General features: G+C 45.0%; 1 protein-coding gene and 1 pseudogene across 1 annotated transcript; one reads left to right on the forward strand and one right to left on the reverse strand.

Annotated features, from left to right (window-relative positions):
- The first annotated feature begins 13,310 nt into the window (after nucleotides 1-13,310).
- Nucleotides 13,311-14,744, forward strand: LOC112580290 (cyclic AMP-dependent transcription factor ATF-4-like). Its single transcript, XM_045163490.1, has one exon. It carries the CDS (start codon nucleotides 13,615-13,617, stop codon nucleotides 14,665-14,667), a length of 1,053 nt encoding a protein of 350 aa, XP_045019425.1. The 5' UTR covers nucleotides 13,311-13,614; the 3' UTR covers nucleotides 14,668-14,744.
- Nucleotides 14,745-15,125: 381 nt separating this feature from the next.
- LOC112580122 lies at nucleotides 15,126-19,105 on the reverse strand (annotated as a pseudogene).
- Nucleotides 19,106-24,192: the final 5,087 nt, after the last annotated feature.

Raw genomic sequence — 24,192 nt, forward strand, 5'->3', positions numbered from 1 at the left:
CCACCACGCTCCTCGGTCCATGGGATTCTCCAGGCAGGACTACTGGAGTGGGTTGCCATTTCCTTCTCCATGGGATCTTTCTGACCCAGGGATTGAACCCAGGTCTCCTGCATTGTTGGCAGATTCTTTACTGGCTAGGCCACCAGGGAAGCCCAAGAAGGGGGTAAATAGCAAAGCATTTTCTCCCTTGTTGAAGCCCCAAACCAGTGGGGTGGGGAGGAGCCAGGCCTCCCTCCTTCTGTCCTCAGAGGTCTCGGTCTCTGGTCTCAGAAACTGGATGTCTCAGATCTCAGCCAGCTGCACTGGATGGTTCCCCCAAATTTCCATCTACACCTTGTTTCTGTGACTTTGTACCTTTCCTAGGGGCCAGAGGAGCGCCTGAGTGCCTGCCCGTCTTTCGTGGGAAACTCTTTCGCCTGCAGCCTCAGAGTCTCCCCCACACTCCACTCCCTCCAGTCTGTGTACTGTTTAGTCTCTGGTTGTCTCCAGGTGAGGGGGCCAGTAATCTGATTTCTGTGGAGCTGGGAGAGGCGTGTCTGAGGCCAGGTTGATGGGTTGAGGACAAAGGAGCGGGCTAAGAAAGGTGAGAAGGAAAAAAATGTTCCTTCCCAGCCACCTCCTCCTCCCTCAGCCCTTTGAATTCATAACGAATGGTTACATAATCAGCTCCATCTTATTCCCTCCTGTAGGAAGTGAGCCAGATGGGGGTTTAGCTGGGCAAAAATACAAAAACAAACAAACAAAAAAACCCACGCGTAATTAAGAAGGCAGTGAGAGCGATTTCAGAGCGACAGAAGGCAAGAGAAAGAAAGAGGGGCAATGGGCAGAGAGGGGACAGTGAGGGAGCGAGAGGATGAGAGAGAGTAAAAGAGCCAAGAAGAGCGAGAGAAAGAGTAAAGTGTCAGAGAGATGAAAAGAGAGAAGTGGGGGTGGGGGATGAGGCAGGGAGGTGGGAGCGAATGATTAGGATACAGAGAAACATGATAGCACAGTGGTAAAGTATCCACCTGCCAATGCAGGAGCCACAGGAGATGCGAGTTCAATCCCTGGGTCGGGAAGATCCCCTGGAGGAGGACTTGGCAATCCACTCCAGTATTCCTGCCTGGAGAATCCCATGGACAGAGAAGCCTGAAGGGCTACAGCCTATGGGGTGGCAAAGAGTCAGACACAACTGAGCGCACATGCACGCAGGGACACACGAAAAGAAGCATCAGAAGATGACACAAGACACAGAGGGAGAGGACAGAGCCGGAGATGGAGAGAGACACACAGAGAAGAGAAGAGTTAGAGCTGGAGAGAGACACATACTCAGAGATGTGTAGACAGGGACGAAGACCGTTGTAGACAGAGGTAAAGACAGAAAGGACAGGAGGGATGTAGAGAAGGAAGAAACAGAGATTCAGAGAAGAAAGCCAGAGAAATACAGAAGGACTGGGATTCAAAGTCTGAGAGAGGGACAGAGAGACAGAAAGAAAAGGAGAAACAGTCCAATGAAGGACACAGATCTGCCTGAGGTAGAAACAGGCACAACAGAGAGGAGAGATACAAACTAATCAAAAAGGTAGGCGACCTGACCAAGCCTTGTGAGCAGCCAGCTCAGTCAGTATTTTTCTAGCCTGTCTTGGGTATCAGGCTCTGACACACCTAATCTTTTAATCCCAGTAATGAGCCCTGATGATGACTTCAGCTAATACTTTGTACTATCTCCCATGCATGTTCTTAATCCTTTGCACATTTCTCACCTGGTCTCATAACAACCCTATGTGGTAAGTGCAGATATTATCTCCATTTTATGGACGGGGAGATGAGGGCATGCAGAGGCATAAAGTCACTTCTCAGGGTTACCAGCTAGTAGCCAGGAGGCAGCGCCCAGGCAACCTGGCTCCAGACCCTTGTTTCAATACCTCCACTCCCAAGAGAGAAATAGCTGGGGACTCTAAGGACTGGCTCGCGTGCATGCTAAGTCGCTTCAGTCGTGTCTGACTCTGTGCGACCCTGCGAACTGTAGCCCTCCAGGCTCTTCTGTCCATGGAATTCTCTAGGCAAGACTACTGGAGTGGGTTGCCATGCCCTCTTCTAGGGGATCTTCCCAACCCAGGGATCAAACCTGCATCTCTTATGTCTCCTGCATTGGCAGGCGGGTTCTTTACCACTAGCACCACTTGGGAAGTCCCTAAGGATGTGGGCCCTCCAAATTCGGAGAAAAGAGGGGGTTCTTTACCTGGAATCCAAAGATTGATAGCAAGAGACCATGGATGCCCTGAAATGATTGTGCAACGTGGACCTCATGCCCACCTGGAGAAATGATGCGCAAGTATTATGGATCCCTGGAAGATACAGCTGTGTGTGTGTGTGTGTGTGTGTGTATTTTTTTTAGGCACATGGGATCTTAGTTCCTGGACCAGGGTTCGAAATGATGCCACCTGCAATGAAGCAGGGAGTCTTAACCACTGGACCGCCAATTCTTATTTATTTCACACGTGGTTATTATGAGGGTTTCCCACGTAGCGCTGGTGGTAAAGAACCCACCTGCCAATGCAGGAGACATAAAAGATGCAGGCTCAATCCCTGGGTTGGGAAGATCCCCTGCAGGAGGAGGGCATGGCGACCCACTCCAGTATTCTTGCCTGCAGAATCTCATAGACAGAGGAACCTGGCAGGTTATAGTCCATACGGTCACAAAGAGTCGGACATGATGGAAGAGCATGCATGCATGGTTATTATGAACCCTATTATGTGCCAGGCAGTTCTGGAGGATGAAGGATCCATGGGAAACAAAGCCAATAATCACAATAACAACAACAACAACAAAATCAGTGAGTCCCTCTCCTCTCAGAGCTGTCCCTTGGGTAGGAGGACTCATTGTCAGAGGCAACGTCTGATAGCTCCTGGAGTTTGTCAAGCTTGCTCTCACCTCAATGCCATTGTTTCTGCCACTCCCTCTGCTAGGAGCACATCCCCCCACAGCTTCCCATGGCCGACTCTCAGAAGTCACCTCCTCCAAGAAGCCCTCTCTGATCACCCAGTGTGAAGCAGCCCCTGCCAGTCACTATTGATCCTGTTTCCTCATTTAATTTGCTTTGTGCCATTTATCACTGGCAGAGGTCCTCTTGTCTATTCCATATGCTGTCTGCTTAAGTCAGTCTAGAAGTTAACAATTCCCTGAGGAGAGAGAGAGACTTGGATTTTCGTGTTATTTGCTAGAGCCCTTGCGCCTATGTTAACATGTCACATGTGCTCACTAAACTTCCCTGGGAAGGTAAAGACGGTAAAGAATCTGCCTGCAAGGCAGGAGACCTGGGTTTGATCCCTTCAGGAAGATCCACTGGAGAAGGGAATGGCAACCCACTCCAGTATTCTTGCCTGGAGAATTCCATGGACAGAGGAGCCTTGCAGGCTATAGTCCATGGGGCTGCAAAGAGTTGGACATGACTGAGCGACTAATACGTATGTGCTCACTAAACCCCTGTCGATCAGTTATGACACCTCACCCATGTATCACACTCCCCACAGGCCACTAGACGCCCCATGCTCCATATATTAACTCACTTAAAGGCTTCTGGATGGAGAAAGTGGGACAGAGAGCTTAAGAAACTTGTTCAAATTCACAGTGCTGGATGATGGCAGGGTCATGATCAAACTCACCTCTGTGGCTCAGTCCCTGCTGCTCACCGCTCTGCCCCGCAGATCACCTGAGCCTGTGTGTTCCTGTCCCCCACCCCCAGGCCTGGAGTGATGGACCAGGCTCAGCACTGTGACAAGATTCCCCAGCCTCTGGGGGTTGTCTCATTTGTACTCACAGGATTCCAACTGATGGAGGTGACTGAGGGATAACACAGAGAGCTCAATGCCATACTAGAAAAACTGAATGTTGGCTACATCCCCAGGAACGTGAGGCCCTGCGCACAGGGCCACAGGAAAAGGCAGCAGCGCTGGTAGAGAGGCAGAAAGGAATGAGAGGAACGTGCAGACCTGGGTCTTCACTGGGAGAGGCAGGACAGAGTCAGCAGTGTAGGACTGGGCTTTGGGTCATGGGGGCTGTCCTGGTTGTCTGGTGCCTGGCCCTTGGGTGGATTTAGAGCTGGGAAATGATTCTTGACTGTCACTGTTCCCAGGCAGGTGCTGCTCCCACTGAACCGTCTCAGTCTTTGAAGTGTCCCCACCCCTTGAGAGGTGAGTCAATAAATACTCAAAGACAATTAAAAAGACAACAGGCTAGGGAAGCCTTCTGGGGGAGAGGCCAGAATTGGGGCTGGAGAAAAGTTCAGGGCTGAAAGCAGCGTCCTCTTCCTTCCCCCTCCTCCCTTTCTCTGCTCTCCTCCCTACTCCCTCCCGTTCTCCATCCCACCACCTTCACCCATTCCCCACTTGGCCAGACCTCTGATTGCATAACCTCAGTTTTGGTTCCTGCTGTTGAAAGTGTTTCTTTTGGAAACAAAACAAATGCTAACCTTGGCGAGGCCGGCCCCTTCATCATCCACCCACCCATCCACCCACAGATCTGGCATTGGCAGGAGAGAGCTGATTCTCAGGTGGTAGTGTGGTGACCCGGTCGGACAGGTCTCGCCAGTGCCTAGTGCGTGAATTGATAGCGCGTGGCTCTGCTCCCGGAGCTGGTCACCTTTGGGGCCGGTGCTCCCTGCGGGACAAGGGCTGCAACTGCAAGGCTGGCTGGCGGCAGATGAGGGACCTGGGGCGCGCGGGGGTAGGGGTGAGAGGGCGGGGCTCCAGACACAGCCTTCCGGCCTTTCTGCGCCTCTATGGCTGTCACGATTAGCTCTGAAGTTCAGTTCAGTTCAGTCGCTCAGTCGTGTCCGACTCTTTGAGACCCCATGAACCACAGCAGGCCAGGCCTCCCTGTCCATCACCAACTCCCGGAGTTTACCCAAATTCATGTCCATTGAGTCGGTGATGCCATCCAACCATCTCATCCTCTGTCGTCCCCTTCTCCTCCTGCCTTCAATCTTTCCCAGCATCAAGGTCTTTTCCAATGAGTCAGCTCTTTGCATCAGGTGGCCAAAGTATTGCCCTGAAGAGGGGCTACCATCTTAGCTGACCTGTTCTAGAACGTTCTAGAAGACCCATACTCGATCTCAGACTCTTAGGATCAGGGGCTGTCTCTCTCATCTTTGAGCCTCTCACCTTCCCCAGCCCTCTCTCCCTCCTTTCCTCTCTCTCTTCTCTTGAGGGGTGGGAGGGAAGCTTCAGCAGAGGCTTCAGGTTTGTAAAAGGAAAGCCAAGGACTTATTTAGGATCAAAAACATTTAAGCCAATGAGGAGGAAATGTGCTGCATGGTATTATTAGATTTACTCCCTAGGTGTGATCCGTTCTTGGTGAAAAACATGCATTGCCTTCACCCTCGTGGGATGGTCATCAGCCTCTTTCAGAGTCCACCTCAGCTCAACAGAAAGAGTCTTTTAACAAAGAGGGCATGCTCACCTGAGCTTGGTAAGCTGTTGACTTTATGGTGGGCGGGAGGTGGGGGGGGGGGGTTTAAGAGCAAAGGAAAACTGGGGAAAAAATGAAGCAGTATGTTTAATGAATGAACCTGTACAGTTGTACTTGTTTGTGGTTACGTTTTAATTATTTATTTGACCTTATTGCATCTGGCCTTACTTGCCCCGTGTGGGATCTTTCGTTGTGGCATACAGGGATTGGACTGCAGGGGTGGATTAGGTGGTCTGCCCGCCCCCTTGGTGGTGTGGAAGGTAGATGTGATCAGCACAACTCCAGAGGTGAGACTAAAATCGGAATCTGCCTCACATGTCTCTTCCTCATCCAGGGAGTGGCAGAGGGAGAAGATGTTTAACTTCTCACAGTAGGGATGTCATGAAGGACTGAGCTTGGGGTAGAGAGAAGATTCTAGGAGAGTTACCCCAAGTCTCCTTCTAAAAGAAAGCCTGGGAGAAAACCCAGCTGTCCTTGAATGAACTGAATGTTCAAACTGCCATGCAATTGCACACAGTTCATATGCTAGCAAGGTTATCCTCAAAATCCTCCAGGCTAGGCTTCAGCAGTATCTGAACAGAGAGCTATGCTGTTGGAGAAGTTTTTTTCCAACTGTGGTGGAGGTGATGAAGTTCCAGTTGAGCTATTTCAAACCCTAAAAGATGATGCTGTGAAAGTGCTGCACTCAATATGGCAGCAAATTTGGAAAACTCAGCAGTGGCCTCAAGACTGGAAAAGGTCTGTTTTCATTCCAATCCCAAAGAAAGATAACGTCAAAGAATGCTCAAACTACCGCACAATTGCACTCATCTCACACGCTAGTAAAGTAATGCTTAAAATTCTCCAAGTCAGGCTTCAGCAATACATGAACCATGAACTTCCAGATGTTCAAGCTGGTTTTCGAAAAGGCAGAGGAACCAGAGATCAAATTGCCAACATCTGCTGGATCATTGAAAAAGCAAGAGAGTTCCAGAAAAACATCTATTTCTGCTTTCTTGACTATGCCAAAGCCTTTGACTGTGTGGATCACAATAAACTGGAAAATTCTTCAAGAGATAGGAATACCAGACCACCTGACCAGCCTCTTGAGAAACCTGTATGCAGCTCAGGAAGCAACAGTTAGAACTGGACATGGAACAACAGACTGGTTCCAAACAGGAAAAGGAGTACGTCAAGGCTGTATATTGTTACCCTGTTTATTTAACTTATATGCAGAGTACATCATGAGAAACCCTGGGCTGGAGGAAGCAGAAGCTGGAATCAAGATTGCCGGGAGAAATATCAATAACCTCAGATATGCAGATGACACCACCCTTATGGCAGAAAATGAAGAAGAACTAAAGAGCCTCTTGATGAAAGTGAAAGAGGAGAGTGAAAAAGTTGGCTCAAAGCTCAACATTCAGAAAACTAAGATCATGGTATCCAGTCCCATCACTTCATGGCAAATAGATGGGGAAACAGTGGCTGACTTTATTTTTCTGGGCTCCAAAATCACTGCAGATGGTGATTGCAGCCATGAAATTAAAAGACACTTGCTCCTTGGAAGGAAAGCTATGACCAACCTAGATAGCATATTCAAAAGCAGAGACATTCCTTTGCCAACAAATGTCTGTCTAGTCAAGGCTATGGTTTTTCCAGTGGTCATATATGGATTTGAGAGTTGGACTATAAAGAAAGCTGAGCTTCAAGGAATTGATGGTTTTGAACTGTGGTGTTGGAGAAGACTCTTGACAGTCCCTTGGACAGCAAGGAGATCCAACCAGTCCATCCTAAAGGAGATCAGTCCTGGGTGTTCATTGGAGGTACTGATGTTGAAGCTGAACTCCAATATTTTGGCCACCTGATGCGAAGAGCTGACTCATTTGAAAAGACCCTGATGCTGGGAAAGATCGAGGGCAGGAGGAGAAGGGGACGACAGAAGATGAGATGGTTGGATGGCATCACTGACACAATGGACATGAGTTTGGGTGGACTCCGGGAGTTGGTGATGGACAGGGAGGCCTGGTGTGCTGCGGTTCATGGGGTTGCAAAGAGTCAGACACAACTGAGCGACTGAACTGAACTGAACTGAACTGATGGTGTTGCAGGACTCTTGAGACTCCCTTGGACAGCAAAGAGATCAAACCAGTCAATCCTAGGACATTCTGGGAGACCGCTGTAAGTAAATGATAGCCTCAAGAAAGCTTCCTAAGTGGCACAGGGTAAAGAATCTGCCTGCTAGTGCAGACACAAAAATACAGACCCAAAAGATGCAGTTTCAATCCTTGGGTTGGGAAGATCCCCTGGAGTAGGAAATGGCAACCTGCTCCAGTATTCTTGCCTGGAAAATTCCACGGACAGAGGAGCTTGGAGGGATACAGTCCATGGGGTTGCAAAGAGTTGGACATGACTAAGCGACAAAGCACACACACACACTAGAAAGCTATCAGAATGTCATGGCACGAAGCAGGCTTGCTTAACTATAAAGCCATAAATAAAAGCATGAGCTATGTCCCAGGCCATTAGGTGAAAGAAAAATATCATCAGCCTTCTACTGATTTGAATAAGTGCTATGATCATCCTAGTTTGACCTTGGAGGGTCAGACACTCTCCTGCCCAACATGAAGAAGGAGCTAGTGATGTAAGCCTGATGTCAATTCAAAGAAGGCAGTCCTTTCCCCTCCCCACTTTCCTTTGACTTTAAATTGTAGCCCACTTAATCTTTGGGGTAGAGCCGCCTCACCTGCCTGCTTGCATCTCTTACAGGTGTCCTATATTAATAAATCTACTTCTTGCCTATTCCCTTGCTTCTAGCTGAATTCCTTCTGTGCTGAGACACAAAGAACCTGAGCTTCATTAAGTCCTGAAATCAAATGCATGGAAAACCAGGTTTTGGCCAGGTTTAAGTTATTGCTGTGGGTGTTCAAGTCCCAACTGGATTTTGGCCGGGTTCAAGTCCCAATCTGAGGTGACTGGTTTCACTTCTCTGGATGAGGTAAGTCTCAAAAAACCTCAGTGACAAGAAGCAGCCTTCCAAGAAGCCCTTAGAAAAGCTAGTGAGTTGGAACATTTGTAGTAAAGAGTCATTTCTGGTTCTTCCCTGGTGGTCCACTTGTTAAGACTCCACACTTCCACTTGATTCCTAGCTGGGGAACTAAGATCCTGCATGCTAGGTGGCACAGCCAAAAAAACAAAAAAAAGTTGACTCATTTCTATGCCACAGGCTAATTAAATGGACCAAAAGTCATGGCCCAAATACCACTACTTAATGAGCATGAATACCCACTTCTTAGTGAGCACATTAAGTGTCATGGAAATAAAAGTCCTACGTGGACATTCCTTGGATGTTTAATTCTAGCTCATTTTGGTAAGGAATCTGAATCCAAAGCTCCAAATTGGTCTTCTTTAAGACATTAGATGCCCACCTCATGTCTTAGTTCTCAGTCTTCTGATGTCTGAAATGGACTGGATAACATCTCCCAGAGTCAAGACTAGTTTATGATACCTGCTCACCTCCCAAAGTTATTTTAAGAGCCAAGCACGATGACTGTGTCAGCAGAAAGGTTATACGTGTCCAGTTGCTTGGGAAAGGAGTTTTTCAGCTCTTGGTCACTGAAAAGCTTTGCTCCAAATGAACTTCCCCCACTTATTTACTTCCTATCCTAGCCATTTGGGCTTCTTGTCACAGCTCACATCAGTGGCTGCCAGCATCTTATTTATTTCTTTTCTCCCCCAGTTGGTGTCAGTTCCAGTGGGGCAGGGACACCTCCCTACTGGCTTGCCTAACCCCAGCCTCAGCACCATGCCTGTTTAAGTGTTTCAGAAATTTTTGCTGTCATCAAGTTGTGTGTGTTAGTCACTCAGTCATATCCGTCTCTTTGTGACCGCACAGACTGTAGCTTGCCAGGCTTCTCTTATCTACGGGATTCTCCAAGGGAGTGGATTGCCATGCCCTTCTCCAGAGGACCTTCCTGACCCAGGGATCAAACCCTGGTCTCCTGCATTGTAGGCAGATTCTTTACCGTTTGAGTGAAAGGGAAGTCCTATTTATCATCAAGTTACTGTTCTTTTTTTTTTTTTTTAAACTTTACATAATTGTATTAGTTTTGCCAAATATCAAAATGAATCCGCCACAGGTATACATGTGTTCCCCATCCTGAACCCTCCTCCCTCCTCCCTCCCCATTCCATTCCTCTGGGTCGTCCCAGTGCACCAGCCCCAAGCATCCAGTATCATGCATCAAACCTGGACTGGCAACTCTTTTCATACATGATATTTTACATGTTTCAATGCCATTCTCCCAAATCTTCCCACCCTCTCCCTCTCTCACAGAGTCCATAAGACTGTTCTATACATCAGTGTCTCTTTTGCTGTCTCGTACACAGGGTTATTGTTACCATCTTTCTAAATTCCATATATATGCGTTAGTATACTGTATTGGTGTTTTTCTTTCTGGCTTACTTCACTCTGTATAATAGGCTCCAGTTTCATCCACCTCATTCTGTGTTCATGTGTCTGTAGGTAGAAATGTAACTGAAAGTGGGGTCTGGCTGCTCACTGCTCAAAAGCCAATAAAGAAGTAAAGTTGGTTGGAAGGCAAGTTGGCTTTATTTTGCATGCTGGCAACTGGGAATAGGGGAAGGCTAAACTCCTGTCCCCTTCCCCCTCAACAATCTGCGGGCAAGAGCTTTTATAGATTGAAAGAGGGGGCTGCATGCAGAAAAACACAGTCAGCTCTGACAGTCTTTTTTTAAGGATTTTTAACACTACGTTTATTTATTTATTTTTGGTTGTGTGGGTCTCCATTGCTTTGCACGGGCTTTCTCTAGTTGCAGCGAGTGGGTGCTACTCTTCCTTGTGGTGGGCGGGCCCCTCCCTGGCGGCTTCTCTTAATTTGGAACACAGGGACTAGGCACACAGGCTCAGTAGTTGTGGCACACAGACTTGCTTGCTCCACAGCATGTGGGATCTTCAGCATTGGCAGGTGGATTCTTACCTACTGTACCACCAGAGAAGCCCTCTGATAGTCATCTTGAAATTGGTCATCAGTGATCAGACCAGCATCATCTTGATTCTTTCAAGTACAATTAATCTTCAGTTCCAGGGTCAGTTTGTTCCCATTTTCTTGAGGTCTGTTCTTGGAATCATGGCAGTTTAAGTCATGGCCACAGTCTGGTCATCGTGTAGTTAACTTCATCCACGTGGTGCGGGTTTTAATATATGTAAGACAGTTCACAGAATATGGCTTAGAATGTTATCTATAGCCCTTGAGTAGGAACTAAAAGTCCTTGACTTTGCTTAATGACTAAACTATTATTGTTTTGTCCTGTTTGACTGCTTTTCTTTGCTTCTGCATTTTCTCACTTTCTGATTAAACTTATTCTTTGGTGAAAGTTTTTTTCCAGAGACAAAAGGCAGTCAGAGGACATCGTGGGGAATAACCATAGAGTCCCACTCCATTTCAGAAATAAAGCCCTTTGTGGATGGCAACTTCTTTGTGAGCAATACAAAAGAATTATTGACATATGTACTTCATAAAATGAAAAATCACTTTGCAGTAATGTACTCTGCTAAAGTATTTTGTAGACAGAAATATTGCTATGTTATGAAATACTTTGTAAACCACCCAGTGTTTGTCTATGCTGTATCCTATGTACAATCTTTATTATTCTATGTATAATCTTTGTAAATGTTAAAGTGCTTTGTAAGTTTAGAAGTACTTTAAAAAGTACAAAATGTTCTGTAAACAGCAAGAAGTTCTGTGTACTGCAATATACTCTGTAAACATTACATAGGTTTTCTAAAGGCAATTTTTTTTAAATGTGAAGTGATCCATACAAGTTGAATTGTTTTGTAATCATCAAGTGCTCTTAAAACTGTAAAATACTTTATAATTGGAAAGATGTAAATTGCTGTATGCTTTTGAATAATCAGATTATTTGTAACAGGCAAAGTCTCTTGCATATTATAAAGTACTGAGCTCACTAAATAACAAAGTAATGTGTAGACAGCAGTGTGTTTGTCAGTGATAACTGGTTTATTAATATAGGATTTGTTCTTTATAAAATAATTTGTGACTTCCCTGGCAGTCCAGTAGATAAAACTCTACACTTCCACTGCAGGGGGGCATGGGTTAAATTCCTGGTCAGGGAACAAATATCCCACTTGCCTCACAGGATGGCCAAAATTTTTTAAAAATTAAACAAATACTTAAAAAAATCAAATAATTTGAAATGGGATAGCTTTTGAAGGGCATGACCACCACAGAAATGGTCTTAACTACTTTGAAACATTTGACCCCAGGTGTCTAAAACATGCTTGGTATACACCAGAGGCTCAACAAGTGTTTCTGGGATGAATGAATATTTTGTAAACTTTAAAGTATTTTGCAAACACTAGAACGATTTTAAATATTACACCATAAATTACATAGATTATAAAGTATAATGTTTCGATAATCAGCAAATTGATTGTAGATTGTAAAGCATTTGGTCATTTTTTAATGCAGTTGGATATCTACAAGGCAGTTCTTGTTGTTCGTTGTTCATTTTTCAGTTGATCAGTCGTGTCTGACTCTTTGTGACCCATGGTCTGTAGCATGCCAGGCTTCCCTGTCCTTCACCATCTCCCAGAGCTTGCTCAAACTCATGTCCATCGAGTTGGTGATGCCAGCCAACTATCTCATCCTCTGTCATCCCCTTCTCCTCTGCCTTCAATCTTTCCCAGCATCAGGGTCTTTTCCAATGAGTTGGCTGCTCTTTGCATTAGGTGGCCAAAGTATTGGAGCTTCAGCTTCAGCATCAGTCCTTCCAATGAATATTCAGGACTGATTTCCTATAAGATTGACTGGTTGGATCTCCTTGCTGTCCAAGGGACTCTCAAGAGTCTTCTCCAACACCACAGTTCAAAAGCATCAATTCTTAAGTGTTCAGCCTTCTTTATGGCCCAAGTCTCACATCCATACATGACTACTGGAGAAACCATAGCTTTGACTAGATGGACCTTTGCTGTAATGCTTGACATTTTAAGATACATGATATGCTGACATGTATTTGGAAAAGATAAACTTATTTTAATAATGCCTTCAAAATAATGAAGTATTTTGTACACGAAAAACTGTGATTTGAACTGCAAATTCCTGCATCCCTTTAAAGTATTTTTCATAATGTAATTAATTAATTATTTGGGGCTTCGATGGGTCTTCGTTGCTGCACGTGAGCTTTCTTTAGTTGCGGAGAGCTGGAGCTGCTCTCTAGATGTAGTTTCCGGGCTTCTCATTGTGGTGGCTTCTCTTGTTGTGGACAGGCTTTGGGCACTTGAACTTCAGTAGTTGTAGCACAGAGGCTCAGTAGTTGTGATGCACGGGCTTAGTTGCACCGAGGCATGTAGAAGTTTCCTAGACCAGGCATCAAACCCATGTCCCCTCTGTTGGCAGGCAGATTCTCATCCACTGTGCCATCAGGGAAGTCCTCTTATAAAGTATTTTATAACTGAACGTTTTGTAATACATGTGCAGTAGGATTCCATTTATAGGAAACTTCCAGAATAGACAAAAAAAAAAACATACCAGTGGCTAGAGGGAAGAAAGAGTGGTGAGTTACCTGATAAGGGGACGAAGTTTCCTTTTGGGGTGATTAAAATGTTTTGGAAGAAAAAGATGATGGTGCAGAGCATAGCGATTGTACTCAAGGCCATGGAACTGTTTAAAGTGGTTAAACATTAATTTTACAATACATGAATTTTACCTGAGAGAGAGAGAGAGAGCGAGCAAGGGAGCACAGATAGCCATTGGCCAGAAAGAACAGAACTTTATTTTGGTCTCACTGGTTTTGGAGGATAAAATCAGAGAGGGGGGGAAGATACACAGCATAGAAGTTGAGGGCTGGGCCATTTTTCCTTCCTCCCGTCCATAGATGTAGTTCCTCCGGGCAAGCGCAGTCTCTACTCCCGCTCCCCCAGGGTCCGCGGCCACCATGGCGCATTAGAGGCAGCAGTGCCTGCGGCAGCATCGGCCTTTGCAGCGGCGGCAGCAGCACCAGGCTCTGCAGCGGCAACCCCCCCCCCCCCTCCCCCAGCGGCTTAAGCCATGGCGCTTTTCACGGCATTCAGCAGCAGCCTTGCTGTAACCGACAAAGACATCTTCGAATTAAGCACATTCCTCGAATTAAGCACCAAAACCTCGCAACATGGCCGAGATGAGCTTTCTGAGCAGCGAGGTGTTAGGGGGGGACTTCGTGTCCCCCTTCGACCAGTTGGGTTTGGGGGCTGAAGAGAGCCTAGGTCTCCTAGATGACAACCTGGAGGTGGCCAAGCACTTCAAACATCATGGGTTCTCCTGCGACAAGGCTAAGACAGGCTCCTCCGAATGGCTGGCTGTGGATTGGTTGGTCTCAGACAACAGCAAGGAGGATGCTTTCTCCGGGACAGATTGGATGGTGGAGAAAATGGATTTGAAGGAGTTTGATTTTGATATCCTGTTCAGTAAAGAGGACCTGGAAACCATGCCAGATGAGCTCTTGGCCACGTTGGATGACACGTGTGATCTCTTTCAGCCCCTAGTCCAGGAGACTAACAAGGAGTCCCCCCAGATAGTAAACCCAATTGGCCATCTTCCAGAAAGTTTACCAACAATTGACCAGGGTGCCCCCTTCACTTTCTTTCAACCTCTTCCCCCTTCCCCAGGGGCCCTGTCTTCCACTGCAGATCATTCCTTTAGTTTAGAGCTATGCAGTGAAGTGGTTATCCCTGAAGGAGATAGCAAGCCAGACTCCACCACTTACACTGCTGTGTTCCCTCAGTGCATAAAAGAGGAGGATGCCCCCTCAGATAATGATAGTGGCATCTGTATGAGCCCTGACTCCTCTCTGGGCTCTCCCCAGGATAGCCCCTCCACCTCCAGGGGCTCTCCAAATAGGAGCCTGCTATCTCTAGGTGCCCTCAGTGGCTCTTCCCGCCCCAAACCCTACGACCCTCCTGGAGAGAAGATGGTAGCAGCAAAAGTCAAGGGTGAGAAGCTAGACAAGAAGCTGAAGAAAATGGAGCAGAACAAGACAGCAGCTACTAGGTACCGCCAGAAGAAAAGGGCAGAACAGGAGGCCCTCACTGGCGAATGTAAAGAGCTAGAAAAAAAGAATGAGGCTCTGAAAGAGAAGGCAGATTCCTTGGCCAAGGAGATCCAGTATCTTAAAGATCTGATAGAAGAGGTTCGCAAAGCAAGGGAGAAGAAAAGGGGCCCCTAGTTAGGGTAGTCAGGAGTATGTGCGCTTGTATATAGGAGGCTGAAGCTGTGTTTTAATAAATTATTTTGTAGTGAAAGTAAAAAAAAAAAAAAAAAAAAAGTTGAGGGCTGAACTAGCCATGTCAATTCAAGGTAGGAGGAGGAGGGCAGGGGTGTGCGGAGCAGATGGAGACAAGGGTGGGAGGCAGGAGATCTGGTACTGATGCTGCTGTTCTGGGAAAGCTTGGGTCTAAATCTTTTTGTCCTCCTTTTGGGCCTCAGTTTTCCTAACTGTGCTGGGGGGTTTGGTGGTGACACTAAGATATTGCAGGTATTTCTTGACCCTGAAATATCCTCAGTTAACAGTGCAGGCCATCTGGGGATGAGGGTGACTACAGCAGGTTGGAGGTGATGGGGAGACCACAGAAGGGACTTTCCACAGGAGAGAGTGAGCAGGGAGGAGTCAGGAGCCTGCACGCCTTAATTCTGGACAGAGGGAGGGGCTGGAGGCAAAGAGTCCAAGGGGATCTGAGCCTCTTCTTGCCTTCCTCCTCCCCTGCAGGGCAGAAAGTTGAGCTGGAACACAGTGGGTGGTCGCACTGCCCCTGTCTCTCTCAGCATGAGGTTGATGTCTTCCAGGCCTTGGGGGACCCCAAGGAGAAGTTCTGCAGCAGAGAGGTCAAGAAGAGGAAGAGCTCTGAGCGGGCCAAGCTCTCACCTAGACAGAGGCGTTTTCCTGCGGGTGTAAGGGAAAGGGTGTCAATGGAGGGGGATCCCTGGAAAACATGTGGCTGCCCCACCTCCACAGTCCTGAAATCTGTGCATGCTCATTTACATAGATTTGCAGGCAAAGTACTTGCGATCCTATCCTTGTCCTCAGTACCAACACCAGAGTGTGTTGCGGCGGGGGGAGTGGGGGTGTATGTGCCAGTGCATGCAGGGGTGTGTGTCTGTAAGTTCTATTTCAGTTCTGCCTCTTCTCAGCCTATCCCATACAGCCCTCCTATGTCCCTCCTGGCACCTAGTCTTTTCCTATCTAGAAAGTTGTGTGCCTCTATATATTAATTATAATCTCAACTAAGCCAATTTATGAGAAAATGGGAAAACAGTGGAGAAATCTCTGACAGCGTGCCTGGCTATGAGGTACAGGGGAACTGAAATCTCTGGCCTGTCCTGAAATGGGTGGGCACTTGGCTGTACAAATGGTGACCTACTTCTAATCAGTGGATTAACTGCCTTTGCTCTAAGCTTCTGAGTGTCCGCACTCTTCTGGTCACTTCGACCCTCCTCCCAGCCCCCTGGTCCTGCCCACCATCAGCAGGCAACAGAGTCAGCCTCCCAGACCCAGTCCCCACCCATGGAGCTTCTGACTGCTCATGCCCACATCATGCTTGATAAGTACCCTTGAATAGTGCCCTGCTCACCCTTGAGCCTCATTTTCTATCATAACACCCACTCGTGTCTTCCTGGAAGGGGAAGTCGACCATCACAAAAGTGCCCATGTAGGTGGAGCCCTGAATATCCACAACTGACTTCAGCACAGGCTGTGTCCACTGGAATAACCAAGAGAGGGACCAGTGTGTGCTTGGGCTGGGCCCCAGTTTGGACTGCATCCTGTTGACCCACAGTCTCAGTGGGAAGGAAAGGATCCCAGAGAGCTGCCTTGTGTGTGTGGCAAAGTTCATTACAGCTCATAAGTAGTCACAGCACATCTCTGGGTGCATAAACGTCTCTGGCACATTGAACTTGGATGGGACTTGCTTTGTCCAATGACCTGAGAGCTAAACAGGTGCATGTTATTCTGTTTTCCTTGTTTCTATGTGTGTCTGGATAGAATTCCCACTAGCTCCATTTCTACATGATGACCTGGGATGGGGAGCATATTGCCTGAGCAGAAAAATAAACTTTTGACTTTTAGTTCTTGAGATATTAAGCATATTTATCATAGCTTAGCTGTGCCCTGACCTACATAGACCATGACTTCCTACTGGGTCTTCAGCAAGCCATCTGCCCTCCTGGGCTTCTCTGTTCCAATTCTATGAGAGAGAAAGATTCAACACTCAGACACTGACTGTTTCTTTAAGAGGTCAAAGGAGAAAAACAATTTGATCACTTGACAGGAGCTGAAAAAATTATCGAGAATACTCAATGCGAGTATTAAATTAAAATTTTAAGAAGAACTTGTAAAATAGGGAGAAGAAAGATATTTCCTTTGGTAGAGTAGTCATAAAATATCTGGAATAGGCAATAGCCAGCATTGAGCTTCATAGAGAAAATAAAAATACTCTCAAAGTTAGGACTTGGACAAGATTGCTCACTATCAGTGCTATTATATTACATGATTCCAGAAGTGCTAGTCCCTGATATTAGGGAAAACATGACATGACATATGGCTTTAGCATAAGAAATAATTAAGTCATAATATTATCATTTACAGATGCTAATACCAGTTATTAGGAAAACCCAAGAGAATAAAGGAAACACTGTTTGTTATGAAAGTAATACAAAGAGTTTGTTCAGTTATGACAGAAATATACACCCCAAAAGCTCAGTGGATTTCTGATATACTTATTAAAACAATTAAAATGTTCTTAGAAGAGTGTTTCTGGACTGAAGTGTGTGCTCCCAAAATTTATTTGTTATAGTCCTAACACCCACGGTGATATTTTCTGAAGGGACCTTGGAAGATAATTAAGTTTAAGTGAGCTGGTTAGGGTGGGACCTTCTTGAGGGGAGAGGAGTCTTTAAGAAGAGGAAGTGATACCAGAGCCCTCACTCTGCCATGTGAGGCCACAGCAAGATGGCGGCCGTGTGGAAGCCAGGAAGACCAGAACCTGACCATGCTGGCACTCTGATCGCAGACTTGTGGCTTCCAGAACTGTGAGAAAATAAATTTATTTTGTTTAAGCCACCCAGTCTATGGCATTTTGTTACAGCAGCCCATAGCCCAACCTGACAAAGAGGCTCTACAAACAATAGCCACAATCTCCTCCCGTGTTTCCTAGCAATAAATTTAGCAAGAAATACACAAAACCTAGCTAAAAAGTTCAAGATGCCTCCAATGATATGAGAAGGACTAAATGGACACACTATCTTTTGTCTAGGATATATTCAACATGTAGACTTGTCAAAGCTATGTGAATCAAATTACAAGTTTAGGTTAACCCTAATAAAATCCCAGTGGAATTTTTTTTTGAGACTTTGACAAAATGATTCTAAAGTATGCTTGGAAAAAAATAAAACATGTTACAGGAACAAAGAAGAGCAATGGTACCTGTAAAATATTAAAACACATTGTACAGATAGAATAATTCAAATAATATTGTATAGCTGGAAAAGGCAGATTAGACAGGCAATGTGAATATGCATCATCATAAAAAACAAACAGAAATAGACCTAAAGAGATTAAACATTTTAAATATAAATTTCAAATAGTGGCTAAAAATTGAATCATTTGATAGATGATGGATTGCGGGTAACTGCAAAATTCTGGGAGTAAATATTCCTTAATTCCTCCTGGATCTCATTCTAAACTGGCTTGTATTTTAAATATGAAACTAGCTAACAAGAAGTAAATCAATGAATTTTTCTTCTTTCTTTTCCTTTCTGTCCCTTTCTTTCTTTTTACTGTTCTTTCAGCTACTTACCCATTATCTATCTATCCATATCACATACCTTGAAAGTGAAAGTGAAAGTCACTCAGTGGTGTCTGACTGTTTGCAACCTCATGGACTATATAGCCCATATAATTCTCCAGGCCAGAATACTGGGGTGGGTAGCCGTTCCCTTCTCCAGGGGATCTTCCCAATCCAGGGATCAAACCCAGATCACCTACCTTGCATATATGTAAATATTGAAAATATTTTTAAAGGACATCCTCTGTAGTATTAATAGGTCTGATTTAGCAGTGACTTAAAGGTTATTTTTAATTCCAACTTTTTACTTTACATCCTTATTTGTGTAAGTTAGAAGAAAAACGGCTATTTTAATTTTGAAAGAAAAACTGTAAACACTTTTCCTCATTGTTGGGACATAGCAGGTGCTTGATAATGGATCATTTATTTCTGTGTGTTCAAGTATGTGTCTGTGTCTCTCACTTTATCTCTATCACTGAGTCTCCATCTTTCTCCCTCATCATACCTCATCCCTTCCTTCCCCCGCCTCCTCACCGCCCCCACTATCCTTGTCTCTGTAGATGTCTTGCTTTCTCTGTCCTTCAAAATCTCATCTTTTGCTGAAACGTGTTTGGGCCTGAACTGAGTCAGAAAGTCACACACAGAGTGGGAGTGAACAGGCATTCCCTTGGGGGAGAAAAAGCATGGCTTACCCATGGAGAATGGAATGAAGACTTCTAACTTTCTGAAGTTGCCCTGCGTATCCAGGAAATGGCCAGGGTAGAAGGCATCTGGCTTCTCAAAGTGGTGTGGGTCACGGAGGGCAGAACTCAGGATGAGATACATGGTAATGCCCTAAAAGGATGTTAAAGACAAGTGGACCCAAATGACCATCAACAAAGAGTGACTGAATCCATTGTGGTGCCTCCACAGCTGATAATGAGCTTCACTCACTGTGTGGCTCTATAGTTCGTGGCAGGAATGTTGAAATGACTCTCCCCTATTTGGTTGCTAGTGTCCTATCCCTCCAGGTATCCTCACCAACCACCCTGATCCCTCATCCCCAGGACCCCTTGGTCTTCTTTATGATCCATCAACTAAAAGGCTCACATCTGACTCAACAGAGCCCTATAAGAAGCTGACTCCAGGACTAGGGCCAGAAAATAATCTGATGGGTGCTGGTATCAATCAACCACTGGGTGATCGACACTGTGAATATCACCCCTAGGTGCACCTATACTCAGCAACATAAGTACCATGAAAAAAATGTTAGAACCATAGGCATCAGCCTGAATAATATATCTATACGTTATGCTGCTATCTGTGCTCAGTCGTGTCTGACTCTTTGTAACCCATGGACTGTAGCCTGGCAGGCTCCTCTGTCCATAGGGATTCTCCAGGCAAGAATACTGGAGTTGGTTGCCATTTCTTTCTCCAGGGGATCTTCCCAACCCAGGGATTGAACCTGCAGCCCCGGCACCTCCTGCATTGGCAGGTGGATTCTTTACTACTGGGCCACCTGGGAAGTCACCAGGGAAGCCCCTATCTATACAGTGTACTGTTATATTAAAAAAGGAAAGCCATACTCATGCACACATACCAGACACACACCAACAAGTTGAAAATTGTACTGATATGGACTTAAAGACCAGAGGGGAAGGTGACATGCACACTGAACACAAGTTGCAGAGTGACAGACAAGGTACCAGTCAGTTGTTGTGTATGTGGAAAATCGCTGCAGACAGTAACTTCAACCAAGAAATTAAAAGATGCTCCTGGAAGGAAAGCTACGACAAACCTAGACAGGTAGGTTTTAAAAAGCAGAGACACCACTTTGCTGACAAAGGTCCATATATTCAAAGCGATGTTTTTTTCTAGTGTCAGTCAGTTCAGTCACTCAGTCGTGTCTGACTCTTTGTGACCCCATGAATTGCAGCACACCAGGCCTCCCTGTCCATCACCAACTCCTGGAGTTTACCCAAACTCACGTCCATTGAGTCGGTGATGCCATCCAGCCATCTCATCCTCTGTTGTCCCCTTCTCCTCCTGCCCTCAATCCCTCCCAGCATCAGGGTCTTTTCCAATGAGTCAACTCTTCGCATGAGGTGGCCAAAGTACTGGAGTTTCACCTTCAGCATCAGTCCTTCCAATGAACTCCCAGGACTGATCTCCTTTAGGATGGACTGGTTGGATCTCCTTGCAGTCCAAGGGACTCTCAAGAGTCTTCTCCAACATCACAGTTCAAAAGCATCAATTCTTCAGCGCTCAGCCTTCTTCACAGTCCAACTCTCACATCCATGCATGACCACTGGAAAAACCATAGCCTTGACTAGACAGACTTTTGTTGGCAAAGTAATGTCTCTGCTTTTTAATATGCTATCTAGGTTGGTCATAACTTTCCTTCCAAGGAGTAAGCGCCTTTTAATTTCATGGCTGCAATCACCATCTGCAGTGATTTTGGAGCCCAGAAAAATAAAGTCAGCGACTGTTTCCACTGTTTCCCCATCCATTTCCCATGAAGTGATGGGACCAGACGCCATGAACTTAGTTTTCTGAATGTTGAGCTTTTAAGCCAACTTTTTCACTCTCCTCTTTCACTTTTATCAACAGGCTTTTTAGTTCTTCTTCACTTTCTGCCATAAGGGTGGTGTCATCTGCATATCTGAGGTTATTGATGTTTCTCCCAGCAATCTTGATTCCAGCTTGTGCTTCTTCCAGCCCAACGTTTCTCATGATGTACTCTGTATATAAGTTAAATAAGCAGGGTGATAATATACAATCTTGACATACCCCTTTCCCAATTTGGAACCAGTCCATTGTTCCATGTCCAGTTCTAATGTTGGTTCTTGACCTGCCTACAGATTTCTCAAGAGGCAGGTCAGGTGGTCTGGTATCCCCATCTCTTTCAGAATTTTCCACAGTTTGTTGTGATCCACACAGTCAAAGGCTGTGGTGTAACCAATAAAGCAGAAGTAGGTGTTTTTCTGGAACTCTCTTGTTTTTTTGATGATCCAATCCAATGGACATTGGTAGTTTGATTTCTGGTTCCTCTGCCTTTTCTAAATCCAACCTGAACATCAGGAAGTTCACAGTTCACATATTGCTGAAGCCTGGCTTGGAGAATTTTGAGCATTACTTTGCTAGCGTGTGAGATGAGTGCAATTGTGCGGTAGTTTGAACATTCTTTTGTACTGCCTTTCTTTGAGACTGGAATGAAAACTGACTTTTTACAGTCCTGTGGCCACTGCTGAGTTTTCCAAATTTGCTGGCATATTGAGTACAGAATTCTAACAGCATCATCTTTTAGGATTTAAAATAGCCCAGCTGGAATTCCATCACCTCCACTAGCTTTGTTCATAGTGATGCTTTCTAAGGCCCACTTGACTTTGCACTTCAGGATGTCTGCTCTAGGTGAGTTATCACACCATGGTCATTATCTGGGTCATGAAGATATTTTTTGTATAGTTTTCTGTGTATTCTTACTACCTCTTCTTAATATCTTCTGCTTCTGTTAGGTCCATACTATTTCTGTCCTTTATTGAGCCCATCTTTGCATGAAATGTTCCCTTGGTATCTCTAATTTTCTTGAAGAGATCGCTTGTCTTTCCCATTCTATTGTTTTCCTCTATTTCTTTGCTTTGTTCTCATAAGAAGGCTTTCTCATCTTTCCTTTCTATTCTTTGGAACTCTGCATTCAAATGGGTATATCTTTCCTTTTCTCCTTTGCCTTTTGCCTCTCTTCTTTTCTCAGCTATATATAAGGCTTCCTCAGACAACCATTTTGCCTTTTTGCATTCTTTTTCTTGGGGATGGTTTTGATCACCAACTCCTGTACAATGTTACAAACCTCCATCCATATTTCTTCAGGCACTCTATCTATCAGATCTAATCCCTTGAATCTATTTGTCACTTCCACTGTATAATTGTAAGGAATTTGATTTAGGTCATACCTGAATGGCCTTTCCTTACTTTCTTCAATTTAAGTCTGAAAGTTGCAGTAAGGAGTTCATGATCTGAGCCACAGTCAGCTCCCGGTCTTGTTTTTGCTGACTGTTGTAGACTTTTTAATAACCATTCTGACTTGTGTGAGGTGATACCTCATTAGAGTTTTGATTTGTATGTTTCTAATACCTGTCAATGCTCAGGATCTTTTCATGTGCTTGTTCACCATCTGTATATCCTTTTGGAGAAGTGTTTACTCAAGTCTTCTGCCCAGTTTTTGATTTGGTTGTTTGCTTTTTGGTTATTGAGTTATATAAGCTGTTCATATACTCTGGAAATGAAGCCCTTGTTGGTCACATCATTTGTAAATATTTTCTCCTGGTCTGTAGGTTGTTTTTTTATTCTGTTTAAGGTTTCCTTTGCTGTGCCAAAGCTTACAAATTTGACTAGGTCTTGTTTGTTTACTTTTATTTTTATTTCTGTTGCCTTCGGAGACTGACCTAAGAAAACATTGGTACAATTTATGTCAGAGAATCTTTTGCCTATTTTATCTTCTAGGAAGTTTATGGTATCATGTGTTGTCTTTTAGGCCATTTTAAGGTATTTTTGTACAGGGTGTGAGGGAGTGTTCTAACTTCATTGATTTATCAACAGCTGCAAATGTTCAGCTTTCCCACCACCACCTGCTGAAGAGACTATCTTCTCTCCAATGTGGATTCTTGTCTCCTTTGTCAAAGATTAATTGACTGTAGGTGTGTGGGTTGGGCAAAGTGTTTTCTATTGTGCAAGTCACTGCTGGAGACCTTGCTATCTTTAGAGCCAATGGGAATAACTTTCACCTTTTCATTCACCCTATGTCCTGGCATGGTGCCACAACTAGAGATAAAGCCCACGTGCAGCAATGAAGATCCAAGTGCAGCCAAAAATAAATAAATATTAAAAAAAAAGAAATACCTTCAATAACTTAGTGTTACAACCATCCCTAGAACAGTTAGGGAAACTGAGGCCCCAAAGGAGGGCAAGATTTAGATCCTGTTTCTCAATGACCCTGCCCACTGTGACATGTGAATGAGTATATAGGGAGAGTAACACTGATGGTCTCTGTGCCCACAAAAGGAGTGAAAAAAGAGTAGTCAGGAGGTTCTGATGCTGACACTTGTTTCTTGAGATCAGTTTCTAGAAACAGGGCAGAGTTTGTGCTACTCACATAGATTATTAACCAATATTTTGTTCTCTTTTCCCAAGAAATAGACAGAAAATGCATTTTCCTACTCACTTTGAAGTTAGACATAACCATGTGACTTGCCTTGAAAGTGGAATATGAGTTAATGTTATCATTATCATTATTACTGAAACAACACACTGTTGAAAAACTGTCTTCTCACTACTGAGAAAAACTCAGAATAAGATGGCCTCAAAGTTAGAGACAGAGACACAGATATTAACATTCAAGAGAAATAAAAATACAGAGAAACAATAATCAAAAATTATCTCAAGAATAGTGAGAGGGACAGACAGAGAAAAAGAGCAAAGTGAGATAAGAATTGAATCTCATCCAGTGGGGTAAGGGCTCACATAGATCCTATTTTCTTCTTTTACTGAATCACTTACAGCATTATTGTTTCAGTCAGTGTATGATTAAATATGCTGTTCAGTTCAGTTCAGTTCAGTTGCTCAGTTGTGTCCGACTCTTTGCGACCCCATGAACTGCAGCACACCAGGCCTCCCTGTCCATCACCAACTCCTGGAGTTCACTCAAACTCACATCCATCGAGTCGGTGATGCCATCCAGCCATCTCATCCTCTGTCGTCCCCTTCTCCTCCTGCCCCCAATCCCTCCCAGCATCAGAGTCTTTTCCAATGAGTCAACTCTTCGCATGAGGTGGCCAAAGTACTGGAGTTTCAGCTTTAGCATCATTCCCTCCAAAGAAATCCCAGGGCTGCTCTCCTTCAGAATGGACTGGTTGGATCTCCTTGCAGTCCAAGGAACT

This window comes from Bubalus bubalis, chromosome 18 (genome assembly GCF_019923935.1).
Source record: "Bubalus bubalis isolate 160015118507 breed Murrah chromosome 18, NDDB_SH_1, whole genome shotgun sequence".
NCBI classification, from domain to species: Eukaryota; Metazoa; Chordata; class Mammalia; order Artiodactyla; family Bovidae; genus Bubalus; species Bubalus bubalis.

Coding starts and splice junctions, on each gene's coding strand:
- LOC112580290 (XM_045163490.1), top strand. CDS start 13,615: ATGGCCGAGATGAGCTTTCTGAGCAGCGAGGTGTTAGGGGGGGACTTC.